Consider the following 20000-nt stretch of genomic DNA (forward strand, 5'->3'; position numbering starts at 1 on the left):
TGTTTTCTGTTTTCTTTCTTCTTCTTTTTTTTTTCTTTCCCTCTATATTACCTTCTTTCTGCATGCATTTCGGTTTTAAGCTGCACCTGATCCCTTCCGCGAACTTTCCAATGTTACCAAAAATAATAATAAATCGCTCCCACTGATGCAAACGGCATATGTGAGCAGTTGGTTGAATATCTTTTAAAATAACAACAACAGTGGCATTCTCCAAATGAGAAGCAATATTCCGGTGCGTTTCTTTACGTTTCTCGACTGTTTTGAATTGGTTGGTGGGTGGGTTGGTTTGTTTCTTTGTTTTTCAGCAAAAAGATGGAAAAAAAGCAGGTTTCGATTTGTATTGTTTGGGCTTATATCACTTGGTCCGGTATTAATTTTTACATAACCGTTTAAAATTGGATAGATTATGCAGACTTACTGTCATGAATGCCTATTGTTTGAAACGCGTTTGATGTGACTGTGAAAAAGAAGAAGACGCATTTCAAACAGCATGCATTTATGACAGTAAGCTTTTTTAATCTAACCGATGTCAAATGGTTATGTAAAAACTGGGCCGAGTGTGCTTTCTTTGTGTTTGTTGTTGTTGGGTTTGTTTGGGTTTTTTTGTTGTTTTTTTGTTTTTGTTTTTTTTGTTTGGGTTTTGTTGTTGTTGTTGTTGTTTTGTTTTGTTGTTTTTTTTTGTTTGTTTCTTTGTTTTGTTTTGTTTTTGTGTATGTGTGCGTGTGTGTGTGTGTTTGTTTTTTGTTGTTGTTTTTTAGTTATTAGTTTGTTTTACAAAACAGTCTATCAGACATGATCGGGGATCGAAAGCAGAGCTCTGTATTCACTGTGTTCAAGTCAATATAATCCTGATTTAAGGTTGCACGCTCTATAGATATCGATTGATGTCGTCTGGGAGAAGCATTGTTCAGACATACATATACACGTGTGGGTGCACGCATGTGTGTGTGTGTGTGTGTGTGTGTGTGTGTGTTTATACGCACACACACTCACATACACACGGACAGACAGACAGACAGACATAAAATGAATGTAGATAGATATGCAGACAGACAGACAGACAGTGAGGTGTGTGTATGTCCGGGTGGTCCGTCCGTGTGCCTCTTGTGTACGTGCTCCATGGCAACGCACTGAGCGTCATTGAGAGGCCAGCACAATACTCACAGCACAACACAGCACAGCACAGCACAGCACACAACACAAGGACCTGATGGCCTGACCTCACCTCTCCTCCTCAAACACTGACACACACGGCGCCGTGTGGAAACGATCGGTTGTAAAAAGACGATCGAGACAGCAAGCACAGCACAGCATTGGGTGAAAAGGCACGAGAGTTTCAGTTTCTTTCTCAAGGAGGCGTCACTGCGTTCGGACAAATCCATATTCGCTACACCACATCTGTGTGTGAACAGATACCTGACCACTGAGTAGCATAATTATACCCCGCCAACGGCGTAGCGCCTAGTCAGACCTTGACTGCATGCCTATATCGGGTGTCCCCCCATAAGTCTGCAAAATATCTAAAAGTTCGGATGCAAATTATGTGAGTATTGTCAACACCTGGCAGCTGGCATGAACATGATGAAGGTCACATTGCACAGCACTGATACTGGATTTTTTTACATGCTGTTTTGAATTTGACAATACTCGCATAATTAGCGCCCGAACTTTTAGATATTTTGCAGACTTGTTGATGATACCCTAAGGTTTACTGTATGGTTCACTTTTTGGGGGGACACCCGATATATGTGTGTGTGCCTGTCCGAGTGGAATTCATTAACAGAAAATTGCCAGAGAACAACACTTTTGTTGCCGTGGGTTCTTTTTTTTTCCAGTAGTGCGACAAGCGCGTGCTGCACACGGGACCTCGATGTATCGTCTCGTCCGAATGACTGGACGCTTAGTTGTTTGTTTGTTGTTGTTTTTTTGTTTTTTGGGGGGTTCTTTTTTTTTTGGGGGGGGAGGGGGGGGTTGTTGTTTTTTTGTTTTTTTGGGGGGTGGGGGGGGGAGGTGTTTGTATTTGTTTTATTGTTATTTTTAAACATGGGAGAAAGGGAGAGAAAAGGGAATCGAATCCAAACCCTCACGGACACTGTTCAGGCAGATGAGCATCTTAACCATTCCGCCACCGTCCTCCTCTCCTCGGCAAGGGGAGGAAAACATGTTTGTCCCCGGCCATCTTGACCTCCTAGTTTGATAGATTTATGGCCCTTTGGACCCTGGCTTCGTGCCTGCTCTCCCATCCAGTGTACCCCGACCACCCTTCTTGCGATTCTTGTGAGTCACGGCGTTTATAGACGTTGTTCTGATCTTGGGGTTTAGGGGGTTACTATCGTTGTTTCTTTTTCTTTGTTTGCTTGCTTTTCTTCTTGTGGCGATTGCTGTACAGGTGTTTGAGTGGTTTGCGGGTTTGTATGTGTACGTGTGTGCACGATATGTGAACTCTTGTGTGGCTGTGTCTGTGTATGTCTGTGTGTCTGTTTCTGTGTCTGTTTTGCCGGGGAATATGCATTAGTTTTCTTCGTTTGTGTGTGTGTGTGTGAGTGTTAATGGTTGGATGGTGTGCGGATGACCCTGAAACTGCCTGCAACATGCGTCTTTTCTAAGAACGATGCTGACTTACAATGTGTTTAAGTGTACATGCGCGCGCACGCGTTCGTGTGTGTGTGTGTGTGTGTGTGTGTGTGTGTGTGTGTGTCTGTCTGTCTGTCTGTCGCCTTCGCTGTATGAAAAGTGGTCTATGCATGCATCATGTTTGGGTTTGTTTTTGTTTTTTTTTCAGTTCTGTCTGTCAGTCACCGCAGCCATGACCAGAATGACTCATCAGAAGAGACAGCTGACCTAATGAGATTCTGTCAGCCCTCACAAACAAGCCAGCCCAGTTGTAGAAAAGTATCACCCGCTCAGAAAAAAAAGGGACAGGAAGGGGAAGTTAAGGCACCACAGAATTCTTGAACAATAAGGGAAAGAAAAACAAAGCAAAATCGAGAAAGCCTACGATAAAATAAACGATACAAGAGAAAGAAAGAACAAAAAAAACACGCCTGAAGACAGACAAAAAGAAAGGAGAGAAGAAGAAGAAAAAGAATCGTGAAAGCAAATGGGCACAGGAAGATGAATGCACCGTGTTTTAACGCCGTATCATGTGACCTTTGGTAATTGATTGTCCGGATGTACTTTTCTGCGATGAATCAAACGTAAGAATTGATATTGTGTATGAATAAAGCCGTGTGTTGCTCAAAATCTTAGCTAAATTTTGATCAGGAGGAAGGGGGGGGGGGAGAGGAATCTTATCACACAAAGAAGAAGATCCACGAAAAATCAAATCTGTGGAGTGCAGGTGTCTTGTGCTTTGTTTTGTGATCCGGGATTCATTCTTTAGCTGACCTTGGCTTTCAGTCACACACAAAGTGCTGGCACCGAAGAAGGTGACGTTTAGTGCCATGTGAAAAAGATCGCTTTCTTCTTCCTTGTCTTCGCTGCTGTACTGACGCCATTAACACCGAGAACAAGCCCAGAACGACGAACTGAACACGGTAGATAACTTGCGGAAACAAAACTGAATAGATAAATACTTATAGCGTTATCTGTACGTATGATTTAAGCATACTAAAACTGAATAGATAAATAGTTATAGCGGTATCTGTACGTATAATTTAAGCATACTTTCCGGGTTTTTGTGTGTAGGAAAAACCTTTCAGTGACTATAAAGTTAGTTTTTTTATGGCTTTATATCTTCACTGCTGATGACAGGCATAAACGTTTGTCAGTGAAGGGCTGTCGCCTCTTTGGGACAAGAATTGAACTCATCGGTCACTGAGGTTGTCAGCTGTCGTTCTTTGTTTGGACTACTTCGTCTTCTTCTTCTTCTTCTTCGTCTTCATGTGACTGCATTAGTTTTACTGGAGAATATCCATCACTGCACTTGAAAGGACACAAGGAATAGACAGTACGTCTCAAAAGGCACACCACTCTGGTCTCGTTTCACCACGTTCTGTGGCAGTCACGGAGTTATTTTTCCTTGATCCTCGCCTGCCCGTGTTGGATTTGTGCCGCATTTCAAGTTACCCCCACCCCACCCCACGCCACCCCCAGTATCTGCTTCAGCACAAAAGAGACAGAAAGACCACGGGGCCTTTAGAAATATGTAATTAATTTAATGTACGAGTCCTACACCGGCTGTAAAGTGTTCTTTCCGACAGATATGAAGTGGGAGTGCTTTGTCAAGACTGCTGAGAAGTGGTGGTGATTTTTGTGCCTGCACTCCTCTGGGGGTCTCCAGTGAGCTGGACTAATCTGTTTCATCCCTCCATACCCCCTGTTACCATGGCGGCATCAACGTGGGTCTTGGTGCTTCTGCTTCTGGCTGCCGCTCCCCGACAGTCTCGTAAGTTCTGTTGTCGTGGTGTGGGTTTTTTTTTGTTTGTTTGTTTGTTTTTTCTTTTTGCCAAATACTGAAAACTAATGAGCAAAACAAAAGTGGCCTGGCTAGTATCAGTATCAGTAGCTCAAGGAGGCGTCATTGCCTTCGGTCAAATCCATATACGCTACACCACATCCGCCAAGCAGGTGCCTGACCAGCAGCGTAGTCAGGCCTTGAGAGAAAAAAATTAAATAATAATAATAATGATAATAATAATAATAAATATTTTTTAAATAAAAATAAAATAAATAGAATAAATAGATAAATAAATAAATAATCAATAAGAGATAAATACATAAAAATACTACTACTAATAATATCCTAATAATAAACTAGTTTACATCCAACCCAAGGCTAATGTCACAGAATGACATAAGCTTACAGTTGGGCCAACAGCAAAGTGAGAGCTGCATGATCAATGGCTTTTCCACTGCAAATGGGAAGTCATTCACAGCTTAGTCTTTTGTGAAGGACTGTGACTTTCAAACTAGGAGGCAAGATTGCACTTGCTCTTAGTGCTGCAGCCTTGGGGGCTAGTTGGCCTTTGGGAATCATCCCCAACGCCGACTGTCCTAAAACTCTCCTGGCCGAGAGAGTGGTGATGTAACTTGGGCAAGACACTCTCAGCTATAATCAGTTTCTCGCCCACATGGTCTGGACACCAGCTGCCTTTTCTGCTGTTCTGGTGGTCATAGTCGGATGCGACTGATTATCATACATGCACTTTACTTTGTTATGCTTGTCGACATGTCACATTAATCAACGACGATAGATTTAACTTCATTTTATAAGAAATGTAAAGGCATTAGAGAGAGAGAGAGAGAGTTTCTGCATGATCATGTGTGTTGAGTGGGGTGTGTGGGGGAAAGGGTAAACCAGAGAGGATTACGGTTATCTGGCAGGTGTGACATTATGTTGACACAGGTTTATTTTCATTTGGTATCACAGCATTCTGTTTGACACCAATATATCATTTGCGTATTGCAGTGTTTTGATGACAATGATATTTATTTTCTTTGTGTTACTACAACAGTATTCTCTGTGACAGAATTCTCTTCTGGGAATGATAGTTATTATTTTGTTGTATATGACCAAAAAATGCTTGTGGCTGTTACAGATTTCTGTAAGAAAAGAAAGAAAAAAATCTTCTGTGAATTATACTGTTGTGCTATTTGCGACACAAACATTTCTCTCAGGCCATGAAAGGATATTGTGTGACACCCTTTTTTTCGAGGCTTTACAATATTCCACGTGAAAAAACGTTTTCTTCAGGGTGCTATAACATTCTGTGTGATATTAAACAAATAACTACTTGCTTGCAATATTCTATATGCCACACATATTAACTATGTCGTCCGCATGTTACAATGCGTCACACACAAAAAATGTCATCTTGGTGTAACAGCATTGAACATTTTGTTCCACAGATCAGTGCGGGCCAGGCTCCAACTTTCCCACTGCGAAAGTCTTAGAAACAGAACAAGCAGGTATTTCTCTGTCTGTCTATCTTTCTTTCTGTTTGTCGGTCTTTCGGGCGAGGGCTGGACGTAAAAAACTTCCTTATCTATTGCCCTCAATGATAAAGATTTTGTCTAGTCTGGTCTTGTCTCTTGTCTTGTCTGACTCTACACCCGGCAGTTTGTCAGTCCGTGTGCTTCTCTGACCATCTAGGATTAAATTGTTGTTCACATCTTCCTCATAAACATAATGCGTTCGTTCTTTTGTTCAAGGTCTATCCACAGTTGCGTAACTCTGTGTGTGTGTGTCTGTGTGTGTGTCTGTCTGTCTCTGTGTGTGTCTGTGTGTTCGTGTTTATGCGCGCGTGCGTCAACTCAGAGATGTATTTTAGATTGGTATATTAAATAAGCTATGGGTTTGTTTGCTTGTTTTGTTTTTTGCATAGCAATCTGCGCGCGTGAATGCGTAGTGTGTGCGCGCATGCGTGCGTGGGTACATTTGTGTGTGTGTGTGTGTGTGTGTGCGTGTGTGTGTGTGTGTGTGTGTGTGTGTGTGTGTGTGTGTGTGTGTGTGAGAACACTGAACACTGAACAGTTTTAATGAATAGGCCATTGGCCCAATATCAATAGGGGTGGTTACAAGTCCATGCAGAGGTACAACACAAACATTTTACTATTGGGAACGTACTTTCAAAGCCTTGTCAAGGAACAGAGCCATGCGCATGACCAGTAATTTGTTTTCACACGCAAAAAGTAATGTCAGATTAAACAAAGATGGAGTATTGTAGTACTTAGCGGAGATATAATGTTGTGTCAGATCAGCATATTGAGGGCACTGTAACACGAAGTGAACTTTTATTTCCTTTTGAGAATCACAGAAAGGACAGGAAAGCTCATTGTCTGTTACATTACGGTTAAAACGTAATCTGTGTGTATTGAGTTGTGACACACCAAGTCGTAAACGTATTAAACTAATTCTGGCTTGAATATGTTTCAGTTCCAACAAATATGGTGAAAGTACACACACACTTTTAAAAGTACGATGTAATGAGTGTGAGTGAGAGAGAGAGAGAGAGAGTGTGTGTGTGTGTGTGGTGTATGTGTGTAGGCGTGCGTGCTGTCTCTCTCATGCACGTGTATGTTTTAATTTTCTACTGGATTTGTGCACGTACACATCGTTTACCTGTTATCTATGATTTCCTATACTCCCTGTGTAGGTTCCGTGTTCTCTGTCATTTTTCTTTACCTCTATGTGTAGGTTTCGTGTTCCCTGTCATTTTCTTTACCTCTCTGTGTAGGTTTCGTGTTCCCTGTCATTTTCTTTACCTCTCTGTGTAGGTTTCGTGTTCCCTGTCATTTTCTTTACCTCTCTGTGTAGGTTTCGTGTTCCCTGTCATTTTCCTCACCTCTCTGTACAGGTTTCGTGTTTCCTGTCATTTCTTTACCTCTCTGTGCAGGTTTCGTGTTCCATGTCATTTTCTTTACCTCTCTGTGCAGGTTTCGTGTTCCCTGTCATTTTCTTTACCTCTCTGTGCAGGTTTCGTGTTCCATGTCATTTTCTTTACCTCTCTGTGCAGGTTTCGTGTTCCCTGTCATTTTCTTTACCTCTCTGTGCAGGTTTCGTGTTCCCTGTCATTTTATTTTTCTCTCTCTGTGCAGGTTTCGCGTTCCATGTCATTTTCTTTACCTCTCTGTGCAGGTTTCCTTTTCCCTTGTCATATCTTTCTGACCTTATCAGTGTTCACACTCCCGCAAGGAACCTCCGCTCTTCCTCTGACTGTTACCTTTTGAAACTTCCTCGTGTCAATACAAGAATCTATGGTGAATGTTCTGCCTCATCATATCCGTGCATCTGATTCTATTTCTGCTTTTCGCTTATCATTAAAAAGTCATCTTTTTAAAACCTATCTATAGGCACTCTCAGCTTCCTTGTTCTCCAACACCACCCATGTCAGCTCACTTTGGATGTATGAAGAGTGGGAAAGGGAGAGTGTGGGTGGTGGGGGGGAGGGCTTTTGAGAAAGAGTGGTCATGAATGATTTATGTAATTTGTATTTTTTTTCTTATATGTAAAGCGCCCTTAGCTCTTAGTGAGAAAGGGCGCTATGTAAACGTACATTATTATATTATTATAATTATCATTTTATTTCCCTCTCTGCTTTCTCTCCCTCTCTATGGACAGGTTTCCATTTTTCCTTGTCACATTCCTTCCCTCTCTCTCTCTCTCTCTCCTTGTGCAGGTTTCGTGTTGATGAACGTGACGGCAGAGGCCGGGGTGAGCTGGTCCATATCTCTAAAGGCGGACCCAAGCTTCATGGCGGGGTCTCCTCTGTACCGGTGGCTGGATGCCGCCGTCCTCATCAACAGCACCGCGGTGTCCGGTTTCCACTTGGTGCAGCTCAACTACACCCTCGACCTGGAGTTCGTCCATCAAACCTGGGTATTATCATTATTATGGAGACAGGCGCAACAGCTGAGTGGTTAAAGCGTTAAACTTTCAGTCTGAAGGTCCCGGGTTCGAATCTCGGTAACGGTGGCTGGTGGGAAAAGGGTGGGGATTTTTTTTTTTCCCCGATCTCCCAGGTCAACATAATTATGTGCAGACCTCCTAGTGCCTGAACCCCCAGTCGTGTGTATACGCAAGGAGAAGATCATATACGCAGGTTAAAGATCCTAAAGTCCATGTCAGCGTTCGGTGGGTTATGGAAACAATCACATCCCGGCTTGCTTACCCCCGAAAAACGGAGTGTGGCTGCCTACATGGCGGGGTAAAAACGGTCATACACGTGAAAGCCCACTCGTGTTCATACGAGTGAACGTGGGAGTTGCAGCCCACGAACGAAGATGAAGAAGAAGACTATTGATGTGCTCTTAGTTTTTCCCCATACGTCTTGCTGTGGTGATTCGGCGGTGTCATTTGTCTGAGTTTCTGCTCCTGGTGTCTTTGTCTCTGCTTCCCTTTGTTTTGAAATGACATTAGAATTTGGAACACACACACAGAGAGAGAGAGAGAGAGAGAGAGAGAAAGCACACACACACACACACACACACACACACACACACACACACACACACACAGCACACACACAAAGCAAAGCAAAGCAAAGCACACGCACGCACGCAAAGCAAAGCACATCACAGCACAGCACAGCTCAGCACAGCAAAAACACACACACACACACACACACACACACACACACACACACACACACACACACACACACACACACACACACACACACACACACACACACACAAAGCAAAGCAAAGCAAAGCAAAGCAAAACAAAACAAAACAAAACAAAACACAGCACAGCACAGCAGAGGAAAGCCAAAAAAAAAATATGTTTAAAGCAGTCGGTCAATAAAAAGCAACAATAACAAGGGGAAACACTGAAACAGTGAATTTCTGTGTCGTCTTCGATAGCACTTTCTACCGCGGGCATGTTTCAGGGCGAGAAGTTGTCCGTTCTCAGCTACACTGTCACCTGTCATGTCTCTGGGAATCCAGACGTGGTGAGTGTTGATCTTTGATTGATTGATTGATTGATTGATTGATTGATTGACTGACTGACTGGTTGATTTGTGTCTTTGTTTGTTTGTTTATTCATTTTTTTTTCGTGCATTCGTTGTTGTTGTTTTTTACTTCTTTTTTTTTTTCTCAAGGCCTGACTAAGCACGTTGGGTTACGCTGCTGGTCAGGCATCTGCTTGGCAGATGTGGTGTAGCCTATATGGATTTGACCGAACGCAGTGACGCCTCCTTGAGCTACTGATACTGATACTGTTGTTGTTTGTCTGTTTATTCACTTTACAATCTATGTATCTATCTACCTATCTATTCATTCATTCATTCATTTGTTTACTTAATTAGCTATCTATCTGTTTATTCATTTGTTTGTTTGATTTATTAATTTTATTTGTTATTTATCTATTATTTATTTTATCTGTTCATCGTGTTGTTTCATTTACTTTTTTTTAACAGTCCAGCCAGCTACACTGAGCTAGGTTGCACGAGCGATCTTGGCATGGTTAATTAAGTTAGTTTGCTTTGCGTTACGGATCTTCCAAACTCTGTGGAATTAGTATAGGCTCGTGAAAAATTCTTAAACGCTAAGCAAACTTAGAGCTGCTAAGATCGCCCATATGGAAGCCATCCTGATTGGGGGGTGGGGGTGGGTGGGGGGCTTTTAAGGCCTGATCAGTTTGTGCGTTTAGTTTGTGTATGAACTGAGATCAGGCATATGCTCTTTCTTCTTCTTCTTCTTCTTCTTCTTCTTCTTCTTCTTCTTCTTTTAATTAACAACAGATGTGGTGTGGCGTTTGTATTGGAATCAGTCCGGACGCTTTGACACCTGCTGAAATCTGGAACTGAAACTGAAAGAACCCCCTCCAGGACCATATAGAAGGGGCTTGGGCTTGTACTTTGTACACACTTCTCCTGCCCCCGTTCTTCACACTCTCTTCTTCGTTGTTGTTGCTGTTGCTGTTGCTGCTGCTGCTGCTCTCATGATTAGCATTCTTCGTCGTCGTCGTTCTCCCTTTTTTTCTTTTCTTTTTTTTTCATCCTCTTTTCCCCTTTCCCTTTCCCTTTTTGTTGAACAGCCTATCGTTTTTGTTTTCACCTTTATTCCTATTATTCTTCGTGTGTTTGTGTGCGTGCTGTGTCGTGTGTGTGTGTGTGTGTGTGTGTGTGTGTGTGTGTGTGTGTGTGTTGTTGTTGTTGTTGTTGTTGTTGTTGTTGCTGCTGCTGCTGCTGCTGCTGCTGCTTGTTTGTTTGTTTGTTATTTGTAGTGGTGGTGGTGGTGGTTGGTTGGTTGGTTGTTAAGTTTTTGTTATTAGTTTTGTCGTGGGGTTTGTTTGCTTCCTTTTTTATATGGTAATTAATACCTTAAAAGGAGTCTACTAGTACTTTATTTTCTTGTGAGACAGAAATAACACATTCAGAGTGGCGTAACCTTTCTGCATCGACGTGCTGCTCAGCCCGTGTTTTATTATTAATATTGTATTATTAGTTTGTTGGTATTTGCAATATTTGCAGTTGGCAATTGGCTTATTTGCGGTGGTGGTGGTGTAACTGTAATTATAACTTAATCTAATCTCTACTCGTAACTGTTCCAGAACTACGAGTGGTTTCTGGAAGTTGAAGCGATCAACGAGTTTGCCCCCGAGTTCGTCGGCGCCCCTTTCAACGTCTCTGTGCCCGAGGTTAGTGTCGGTAGTGTGCGTCAGCCCTGTCCAGATATCTACACAGGCCATGTCTGTGCGCTGAGTTAGCAACTTCCTATCCTGAAGTGAGGCGCTTATAGCCCATGTTTCGGGAGTTTGCGCCATATAAGTACAATATATTATTATTATTATTATTATTATTATTATTATTATTATCATTATCATTATTAAAGTCAGGAACTTTTTTTTAAGGAAACATTGCGTGCGTTTTTGTTTTTTGTTTGTTTGTTAGTTTTGTTGTTGTTTGTTAGTTTGTTTTATTTGCGGTGCAGGCATGATATTATGAGAAATTACATGTGTCGTGTAATCGATCGTCTCTAATCAAGAACTAGGCATAATAAGACGCGAAATGACCCATATTATCATCAGTATTATGAACACGAACTGACACTTAATTGTCTCAAGTCGCCATGTTCTTTGTGTACTTTTGTTTGGTTTTGAGGACCAAAAAATGGCTCTCTGACCGGCATAAACAGGACATTGCAGACGCTTTGCTTTGGGACCTGGCAAGCTGGGTGCACATAAGTTTAGCGACTTAATCTGTATCAAAACAGAGTCGAAAACCACTGAAAATGGATTACAATAATTACTGATGGTTATGTCTTTTAACTGTGCACGAAAAGTGTCGTTAAAATAGGTCCCTGGTTTTAGGATACTTTTAGGATACTAAGATAAAACTTTACCATTGATTTCATTCATGGAATGTCCTGTTTTAGCGTCCTGAGTTATTACACCTATTGGTTGCATTTTCATGGTTTGTTGGACCAAAAACAAACAACAACAAAAAAAGCAAGATGGTGGCACGTTAATTTAGCGACTGAATGCGCATCAAAACTGAGTAAAATAGCGTATAAAAAAAATAGAGTCGAAAATCCACTGAAAATGGGTTACAACATCTGCTGATGGTGATATCGGTTCTTTCATGCATAAACATTGCAGGTGAAATAGGTTCGATCCTGATTTCAGGATACTAAGATAGGAGTTTACCATTAACTTCATTTATGAGTATACCTGCTTACCTGTGTCAATGTGCTTCCGTGTTTGTCCGGTCTATGTGTGTACGCGTTTTAGTTTGTTGTTGTTGTTGTTTTAATTTATGTCGGTGAAGACTGAAACTGAACATCGGATAAAACAGCAAAGAGGGGTAACTCTCTCCATTTGCAAGGTACACAACTTCAAGTCAGTGCTGCTAATGCGAGCACACTGGTAAATAAAAGGTACACTGGACAAACTCGTATGCTTTCTCAAAAAAAAAAAAAAAAAGGGAAGCTCCAAGCTTGTCCATATACCGATCTTTTGTTGTTTAATCCTTTTCGCTCTTAGACTCATTGTTCTTTCATTTCATTTTCAACATTGGATACACAAATAAAACAGCCGGTGAACAGCTAAATCAAATGATTGGAGATGTATGTATGAAAAAGTAAGCATTTCATATTAAAATGCTGCTTTCTTCGTTCATACCTGCTTGTTAGTTCATTCATTTGTTTGTCTATTTGGATGGATTTTCATTTTAACGTGATCGTTTTCAGTTTTATCATTGGATGTTATGTTTGGAAGATCAAAAAAAAAAAAAATGTTTTCAAGTGCAGTCAATGAAATGATATGCCGATCCACCAGGATTTCATGATCACAACAATGGCACATGATCAGCAGGTTTATGATCTATTGTTACGTTATTTCAATCTGTACACTGTTGTGTCTTTCGATGATATTGTAATTTATGTGTGCATGCGTCGTAACCAACGGACGCTAAAGGGAGACAGACGCAGATCTGTATATCATTATAGTATTCTGATGAGTTTCTTCCCTTTACTTTGATGTTCTTCCTTCTTCTCTCCTGTTGTTTAGATCATATTTATGTATTTCCATTGATATTGCGTTAGTAAATCTGTATTTTCACTTCTTCGTGGAATTTTTAGAATTCTGTTTAGTGTTTTATTTGTCTTCCTTTTTTTTCTTTTTTCTTTTTTAGAGGGCCGGTGGAGATTTCGGTTGACTGCGATCAGTGGTGATATGTGTTTGTGTGTGTATGTACCTGGTAAGTGTGACTGGGTGAAGGGGTGGCGTGTGTATGTGTATGTTTGTGTGTGTGTGTGTGTGTGTGTGTGTACGTGTGTGTGTGTGTACGTGTACGTGCGTGTATTGTGTGTGTGTGTATGTGTGTGTGTGTGTGTGTGTGTGTGTGCGTGCGTGCGTGCGTTCGCACGCGCGCATACGCCTCGCGAGTACTTGCAAGAACACACACTTATGACCACGTCAGATTATGCATGTGCACACGCAAACGTCACTCTGTGTGTGCGTGCGTGCGTGATTGTGTGTTTTCCTCTGTGTGTGTGTGTGTGTGTGTGTGTGTGTGTGTGTGTGTGTGTGTGTGCAGGACGCTGCTTTGCAGACGTTGGTGATGACGCTTAGGGACAACGCCAGGGATCTTGACGTGGTCACGTCCAGCCCCAGTGACATCCATGAGTTCAACATGGTCCATTTCCCGCTGCCCTGGGTGAAGAGATTTTTGTTGTTGTTGTTGTTGTTGGTCTTCATTGCTTTCTTACTTACTTACTTCCTCATTTTGTAATTTTGTATTTGAATTTGTATTTCATTTTTATCTCAACAGATTTCTCTGTATGAAATTCGGGCTGCTCTCCACAGGGAGAGCGGAGAGCGCGTCGCTACACTGCAGTGCCACCCCCTTTTTTGTATTTTTTGCTGCGTGCAGTTTTTGTTGTTGTTTTTTTACTCACTTGTGTAAACAAAGTGAGTCTATGTTTTAACCCGGTGTTCGGTTGTCTGTGTGTGTGTGTGTGTGTGTGTGTGTGTGTGTGTCCGTGGTAAACTTTAACATTGACATTTTCTCTGCAAATACTTTGTCAGTTGACACCAAATTAGGCATAAAAATAGGAAAAATTCAGTTCTTTCCAGTCATCTTGTTTAAAACAATATTGCACCTCTGGGATGGGCACAAAAAAAATTTAAAAAAGAAGCCAAATTATATGCAAACTGCATTTACTGTTATATTTATATTTTTTTGTATTCTCTAAACTTGGCACTTTGATCTGATATTCTGACACAACAACAAGAGCAGTCATTATTATCATTTTTTGTTCAAACAGGAACTTCTTTTGCTTAGCATAGAAGTTTTATTTATTTTGCAAACGTTTTGGTGCAGAGTGTAAAAAAGGGAAATTAATCTTTAATTAATGCTAGGGGACTTAATTTGCTTTAAACTGATCTTTCTCATCTTAAACATTACATTTTGAAATTATACTCAATACATAAAAAGCTTGTGTGTTTTACTCTCAGTGTACAGGGCTTTCACTATGTTCATTCGCCCAAGTGGTCATTTTCGGAAAATACTAAAATCAATACGACGAGTGAACTTTACAGATCTGTTGGCTGAGCCCTGAAGGTCATGGGAATAAATCAGTTGCCTACACATATTTATACACATTCAAAGGCCGTACTCATATTCTTCGCGAACGCGAACGACGCCATTTTGTTTCAAGTTGTTGACCTGCCCGTTCAATCCTACATTCAATGAACAATACACGATAACATGTGATGGAAAGTTGAAGAAGGAGACCGTTAAATATTTATTAAGAGAAAGATTTGTGAACGCCTCATCACTTACTGGATTATGCCCCAAACTGCCATAAAAATATCCACAGAATCAGTCGGAATTCACAGTTAAAAATTGTAAACCATGCGAGTTAATACCCTTGAATTGATCACGATGAAACGAAAAAATTTCCAGTCTTGACTTTTCTCAAAATGAAGTCCTTTTCACTTCTTACGACGTTTAGAAGTACTTGTACTTGGCTCTACATGTTATTAGTTTAACAAAATACTATTTTTTTCATATCAACTTTAAAACTATAAAACTAGAATGAACATAAAAGAGAAATTGAATCGACCGTGTCGTACTACATTCCCGGCGGGTGTAACTAAACTTGTACATCTATGGAGATCTAGAGAAAACGGCTAAATGTTGCAGTGTGATTGCGGCGATAGCCACTTCTCCTTTACCGCGGACTTAAAAAGAATTTTTTTATTGCCCTTAAATATTTTTTGAATGCCCAAGATACACCAGAATAATATGATTTAAATAGCGTTCTCACTGCGAATACCACAATTGATTTATCGCCCTTTAAAAAATTATGTTCAAATATTAAATTTTAGAACGTTAGTTAAGGAGCCACGATGGTGTAATGAGTAAGACAGTTTCTTCTCACCCGAATACGCGGGGTTCGAATCTGGTTAGGCCTTTTTTTTTTTTTTAACCCGAAGCTTTATAATAACAAATACAGAACACATTTTAACGATTCGATTTTTTTTTTTTTTTTTAAGTGTATCACAAGTGCGTCTTGAAGGCCTTGCCTCTCTTGTTTTATTTGTTTTTCCTATCGAAGTGGATTTTTCTACAGCCCTTTTGTTGCCATGGGTTCTTTTGCGTGCGCTAAATGCATGCTGCACATGGGACCTCCGTTTATCATCTCATCCGAATGACTAGCGTCCAGACAACCACCACTCAAGGTCTAGTGGAGGGGGAGAAAATATCGGCAGCTGAGCCGTGATTCGAACCAGCGCGCTCAGATTCTCTCGCTTCCCAGACGGACGTGTTACCTCCAGGCCATCACTCCTCATGCACTTGTGTCTGCTCCCTTTTGCCTCGAGGGTGTGGGGTGGGGTAGGGTTGGGGGCTAGAGAGTTCTTCTTCGTTCCTTTCATTATGTGTTTTTTGGGTGTGTGTTTTTTTGGGGGGGGTTTTGTTGTTGTTGTTGTTGTAAATTCTGTATTGGTATTATTTTATGACATGCCTTCTTATGTATTGATGCCGTCTTGTTTTTTTCTTCATTTCTTCATCGGTTCTTCCTGTTTGTCTGTCTCTGTTTCTGGGTTTGTTGGGTTGTGTGCTTTTTTTATCGTTCGTGTCTCTGTTTGTTTGTTTTTGTTCCTGTCCTTGTCTCTGTCTCATTCTCTCTGTCTTTGTCAGCCTGTCTGTCTCTGTCTGCCTGGCTCTCTTTGTCTCTGCCGCTGTCTCTGTCTTTCTGTGTGTGTGTGTGTGTGTGTGTGTGTGTGTGTGTGTGTGTGTGTGTGTCTCCAACTCTCTCTCTTTTTATCTGCCCTTCCATCTCTCTCTCTCTCCATCTCTCTCTCTCTCCCTCTCTCTCTTTTTCTCCCAAACTCCCCCCCCCCCTCCCGCCCCCCCGTCTCTCTCTTCTCTCTGTTTCTCTGTCTCTGTCTCCCTCTCTCTTTACCATATCCCCTATGTACGTCTTTCTGTGCGTGTGCATGTGCCTTGTTTTTGTCTCTCTGTCTCTTCTTTCTCTGTCTTTTGCTCTCGCTCTCTCTCTCACTCTCTCTCTCTGTCTCTCTCTCTGTCTCTCTCTCTCTCTCTCTCTCTCTCTCTCTCTCTCTTTAAACCTACCAGATTAATTAAGAACACAGAGCAACATCGGTAGCCATTTTTTGGTCCTGCACCGTGCGTTCTCATCATCAAAAGTGCAACCAACAATATAATTACGCAGCAACAGCAGCTGTTTGATGAGACAGTGACAGTAATTGTGGCCGCGATTATAGCCGTCCTTGAAAAAGGCTGGTGTGTCGCTGATGGTGGCAGCGGTGGTGGTTGTGGTGGTGGTGGTGATGGTAGTGGTAGTGGTTACGTAAACGTTTGTTGCATTTGTACAATGACAAAGACATCGGAGTATTATTTTTAAAATAAGATAAAACTACAGCTGTTGTTTGTTTGTTGTTTTTTTGCTGTTTGTTGTTGTTGTTGTTGTTGTATTTATCGGGTTGCAGTAACTTTGTATCTCGGAAAAGAAGAGAAAAAAAATTCAAGTAGCAAACTAAAAAACAATCCGTCTTTAGTTGAGCAGCTTTTACAGATTCTCCATTATTTATCATTAAGAGACTTGAAATCAAATACACGAAACTGAAGAGACGCAATCTCTCTTTAGCTGTGCAGCTTTTACAGATAAGGGTTTACCTTCTAAACTGAAGGAATCCGTCTCATTGTTCTCAATTATTTATGATTAAGAGACTTGAAATCAAATACACAAACTCAAATCAGTAGTATGGGCATGCATGTGTCATAATCAGCATAGCTTGTCCAAGACACTCCTGCAGGGCACGGTATGCAAGGAATGAAAAAGGAAGAAGAGGAAGATAGGAAAAGAGACAGGAGAACAGTATCCTAGAACGGGCAGGCCTGAGACCGAGCTACGGCCTTGAGAAAGAGAAAGAGAGAGAGAGAGACGAGGAACAAAGGGGCATAAGTGATGTCTCCACTGTCGGGAACTACGGGAGAGACGAAGGAGAAGAAGGAAGAGGGGGAGGAGGAGGAGAAGAAGGGGAGAAAGAAGGAGGAGGATAAGAATGAGAAAAAGAAGGGAGAAGAAGAAGGAGGAGGAGGAGAAGAAGGGGGTGAAGGAGTAGGAGAAGAAGGAGGAGGATGGGGAGGAGAAGATGAACAAGGAGGAGGAGGACAAGAAAAAGTAGGAGGAGGAGAAGATGAAGGATGAGGAGGCAGAGGGGAGGGGGGGAAAGAAGAACTAGAAGAACAAGAAGAAGGAGGTGGAGAAGGGGGAGGAGGAGAAAAGGGGGAGGGGGAGGAGGAGAAGAAGGAGGACGAGGAGGGGCAAGAGGAGGTGGAGGAGGAGGAGGTGGAGAAGGAGAAGAAGAAGGAGGACAAGAGGAAGTAGGAGGAGTAGAAGATGAAGGAGGAGGAGGAAGAGGGGAGGAGGAGAAGAAGAACGAGAAGAACAAAAACAGAAGAGTTAGAAGTCGTGTTGCCTTACATTTTCTACTTTCTTAGTAGTGTTATCAGTCTCTGTAGCGTTAAACCTCCTGTAAAGAAGGAGGAGGAGGAGGAGGAAGAGAAGGAGGAGAAATGAACAAGAACAAAGAGTAGGAGGAGAAGGAGGAGAAAGACGAGGAGGAGGAGAAAGAGAGGAGAGGATGAGAAGAACAAGAAAAGAGCTTGGAGCAGTACACTGACCCAGGCTGTTGACCCCGTTTTTTGTGATGATGATGATGATGATGTTGTCGTTGTTTCTTTTTCCTGCAGACTCAGAACATGTCTGGCCTGTTCTCCATGGAGGACAAGCAGCACGGGGAGGTCCGGGTGGCCCAGGCTCTGGACTTTGAGAGCTTCCCGGGACCTGACGAGGCCTTCGTCCAGTTCAACATCACTGTTTGGGTAGGTCATCTGTTGTGCAAAAAAATGACTCTTGCGGTTTTTTGTAAAGCGCTTGGAGCTTAGTCACTGACCGAGAATAGGCAGGAAATATCCATTTGAAAAGAAAAAAACAGCCATCAGTGTAAAACGTTGTCGTCATTTGTTATCTTCATGAAACAATAAACTGTCATTTTAGTTACACAACTTCAAGTCAGTACTGCTTATGCTGTTACGTATTCAACTGGAATACAGATAAATGAAAGATACATTGTACAAACCATACATTTATCTAGTCCCCTTTCTCGCCCTTTCTTCCAAGTTTAACTCAAAACTCAAACTGAGCGGATGAGATGATGAACTGAGATCACGTGTGCAGCACGCACTTGGTGCACTGGCAAAGACCCCATGGCAACATAAGTGTTGTCCTCTGGTTAAAATTCTGTGGACGAATTCCACTCTGATAGGTAACACATAATATGCATGTACTCGAGGCCTAAGCGGTTTGGGTTATGCTGCTGGTCAAGCATCTGCCTAGCAGATGCGGTGGATGTAGCACATACTTGAGGCCAACTCTCAGCTTATATCACAGATTGACATACGTTTACAGATGGGCCAACAGCAAAGTGAGAGCTGTATTATCAATAGTTTCTCAGTTGCAATAGGAAATCATTTACAGCTTTGTCTTTTGTGAAGGACTTTGACTCTCAAACTAGGAGGCACAATTGTACTGGCTCTAAGTGCTGCAGCTTTGGAGGGCTAGTTGGCCTTTGGGAACCATCCCCAACGCCGACTGTCCTAAAAACCCTCTTGGCCGAGAGAGTGGGGGATGTAACTTGGGCAAGTCACTCTCCACTATAATCAAATTCTAGCCCAGATAGTCGGGACAGCAGTGACCTCCTCTGCTGTTCTGGTGGTCATAGTCCAGCACGACAAACTATCGGATTTGTCCGATCGTAGTGACGCCTCCTTTAAGGGAGAAACTGAGACTGAAATTTGTGTTGTTTCCAGGACCTGTCCCGCTGGAACGGCACCAGCACGCTCACCATCAACGTCCTGGATGTGGATGACCTGCCACCCCACTTCTACCACCCGGGGTGTGGCCCCTACCCGTGTGAGGTCGTCTACTCCTGTGAGGTGGCCAGCACTTTTACCGTGAGTTACAGTGAGGAGTGGTTGGTTGGTTGGTTGGTTGGTTGGTTGTTCAGCTTTTTGAGTGACTCTTTGTTAGTGGCAGTTCTTATGGTTTTTTTTACGTCTACACTTCAGTTTCTTTTTGCCAGAATGGACTAACTTCGTTTGTTTTAATGAATGGCATTTCATTTTATCGTATCTAATCTTCTTATCTCTTGTCTTGTCCTGTCTTGTTTTCTCTTGATTTTTCTTTGTTTCTTTTATTTTGTCTGTGTGTTCCTCACCTTATAAAGCATGTCATCGAGCCTCGTGTCTGTTTCCGTCACGTATAAAGGTGACTGTCTGTTCCTGTGAATCTTGTTTTCATTTAATTTTGTTGGTAGATTTTTCGATACCTGACTGTGGTACCACCAGCTGCTTTGAAAACACACAATGTAACAAACAAACACACACACACGCACGCACGTACGCAAGCACGCACACACACACACACACACACACACACACACACACACACACATGAGAAAGGTTGTATGGCACAGATACAGTAGTAGGTTCAATGTGTGTGTGTGAGGGGGGGGGAGG

General features: G+C 42.0%; 1 protein-coding gene across 2 annotated transcripts in view; it reads left to right on the forward strand.

Annotated features, from left to right (window-relative positions):
- The window catches only part of LOC143292614 (uncharacterized), a 64556-nt gene that overhangs the window by 23322 nt on the left and 21234 nt on the right, over positions 1-20000 (forward strand). For both annotated transcript variants that reach the window (XM_076603073.1, XM_076603072.1), the window contains exons 2-9: positions 2783-4387; positions 5851-5910; positions 8121-8320; positions 9333-9395; positions 11000-11086; positions 13485-13604; positions 18174-18305; positions 19293-19436. In XM_076603073.1, the coding sequence (XP_076459188.1) occupies positions 4327-4387; positions 5851-5910; positions 8121-8320; positions 9333-9395; positions 11000-11086; positions 13485-13604; positions 18174-18305; positions 19293-19436 (867 nt within the window). In that variant the 5' untranslated portion in view covers positions 2783-4326. The remainder of the gene's footprint in view (positions 1-2782; positions 4388-5850; positions 5911-8120; positions 8321-9332; positions 9396-10999; positions 11087-13484; positions 13605-18173; positions 18306-19292; positions 19437-20000) is intronic.

The sequence above is a fragment of the Babylonia areolata genome, chromosome 18 (genome assembly GCF_041734735.1).
Source record: "Babylonia areolata isolate BAREFJ2019XMU chromosome 18, ASM4173473v1, whole genome shotgun sequence".
NCBI lineage: Eukaryota > Metazoa > Mollusca > Gastropoda > Neogastropoda > Buccinidae > Babylonia > Babylonia areolata.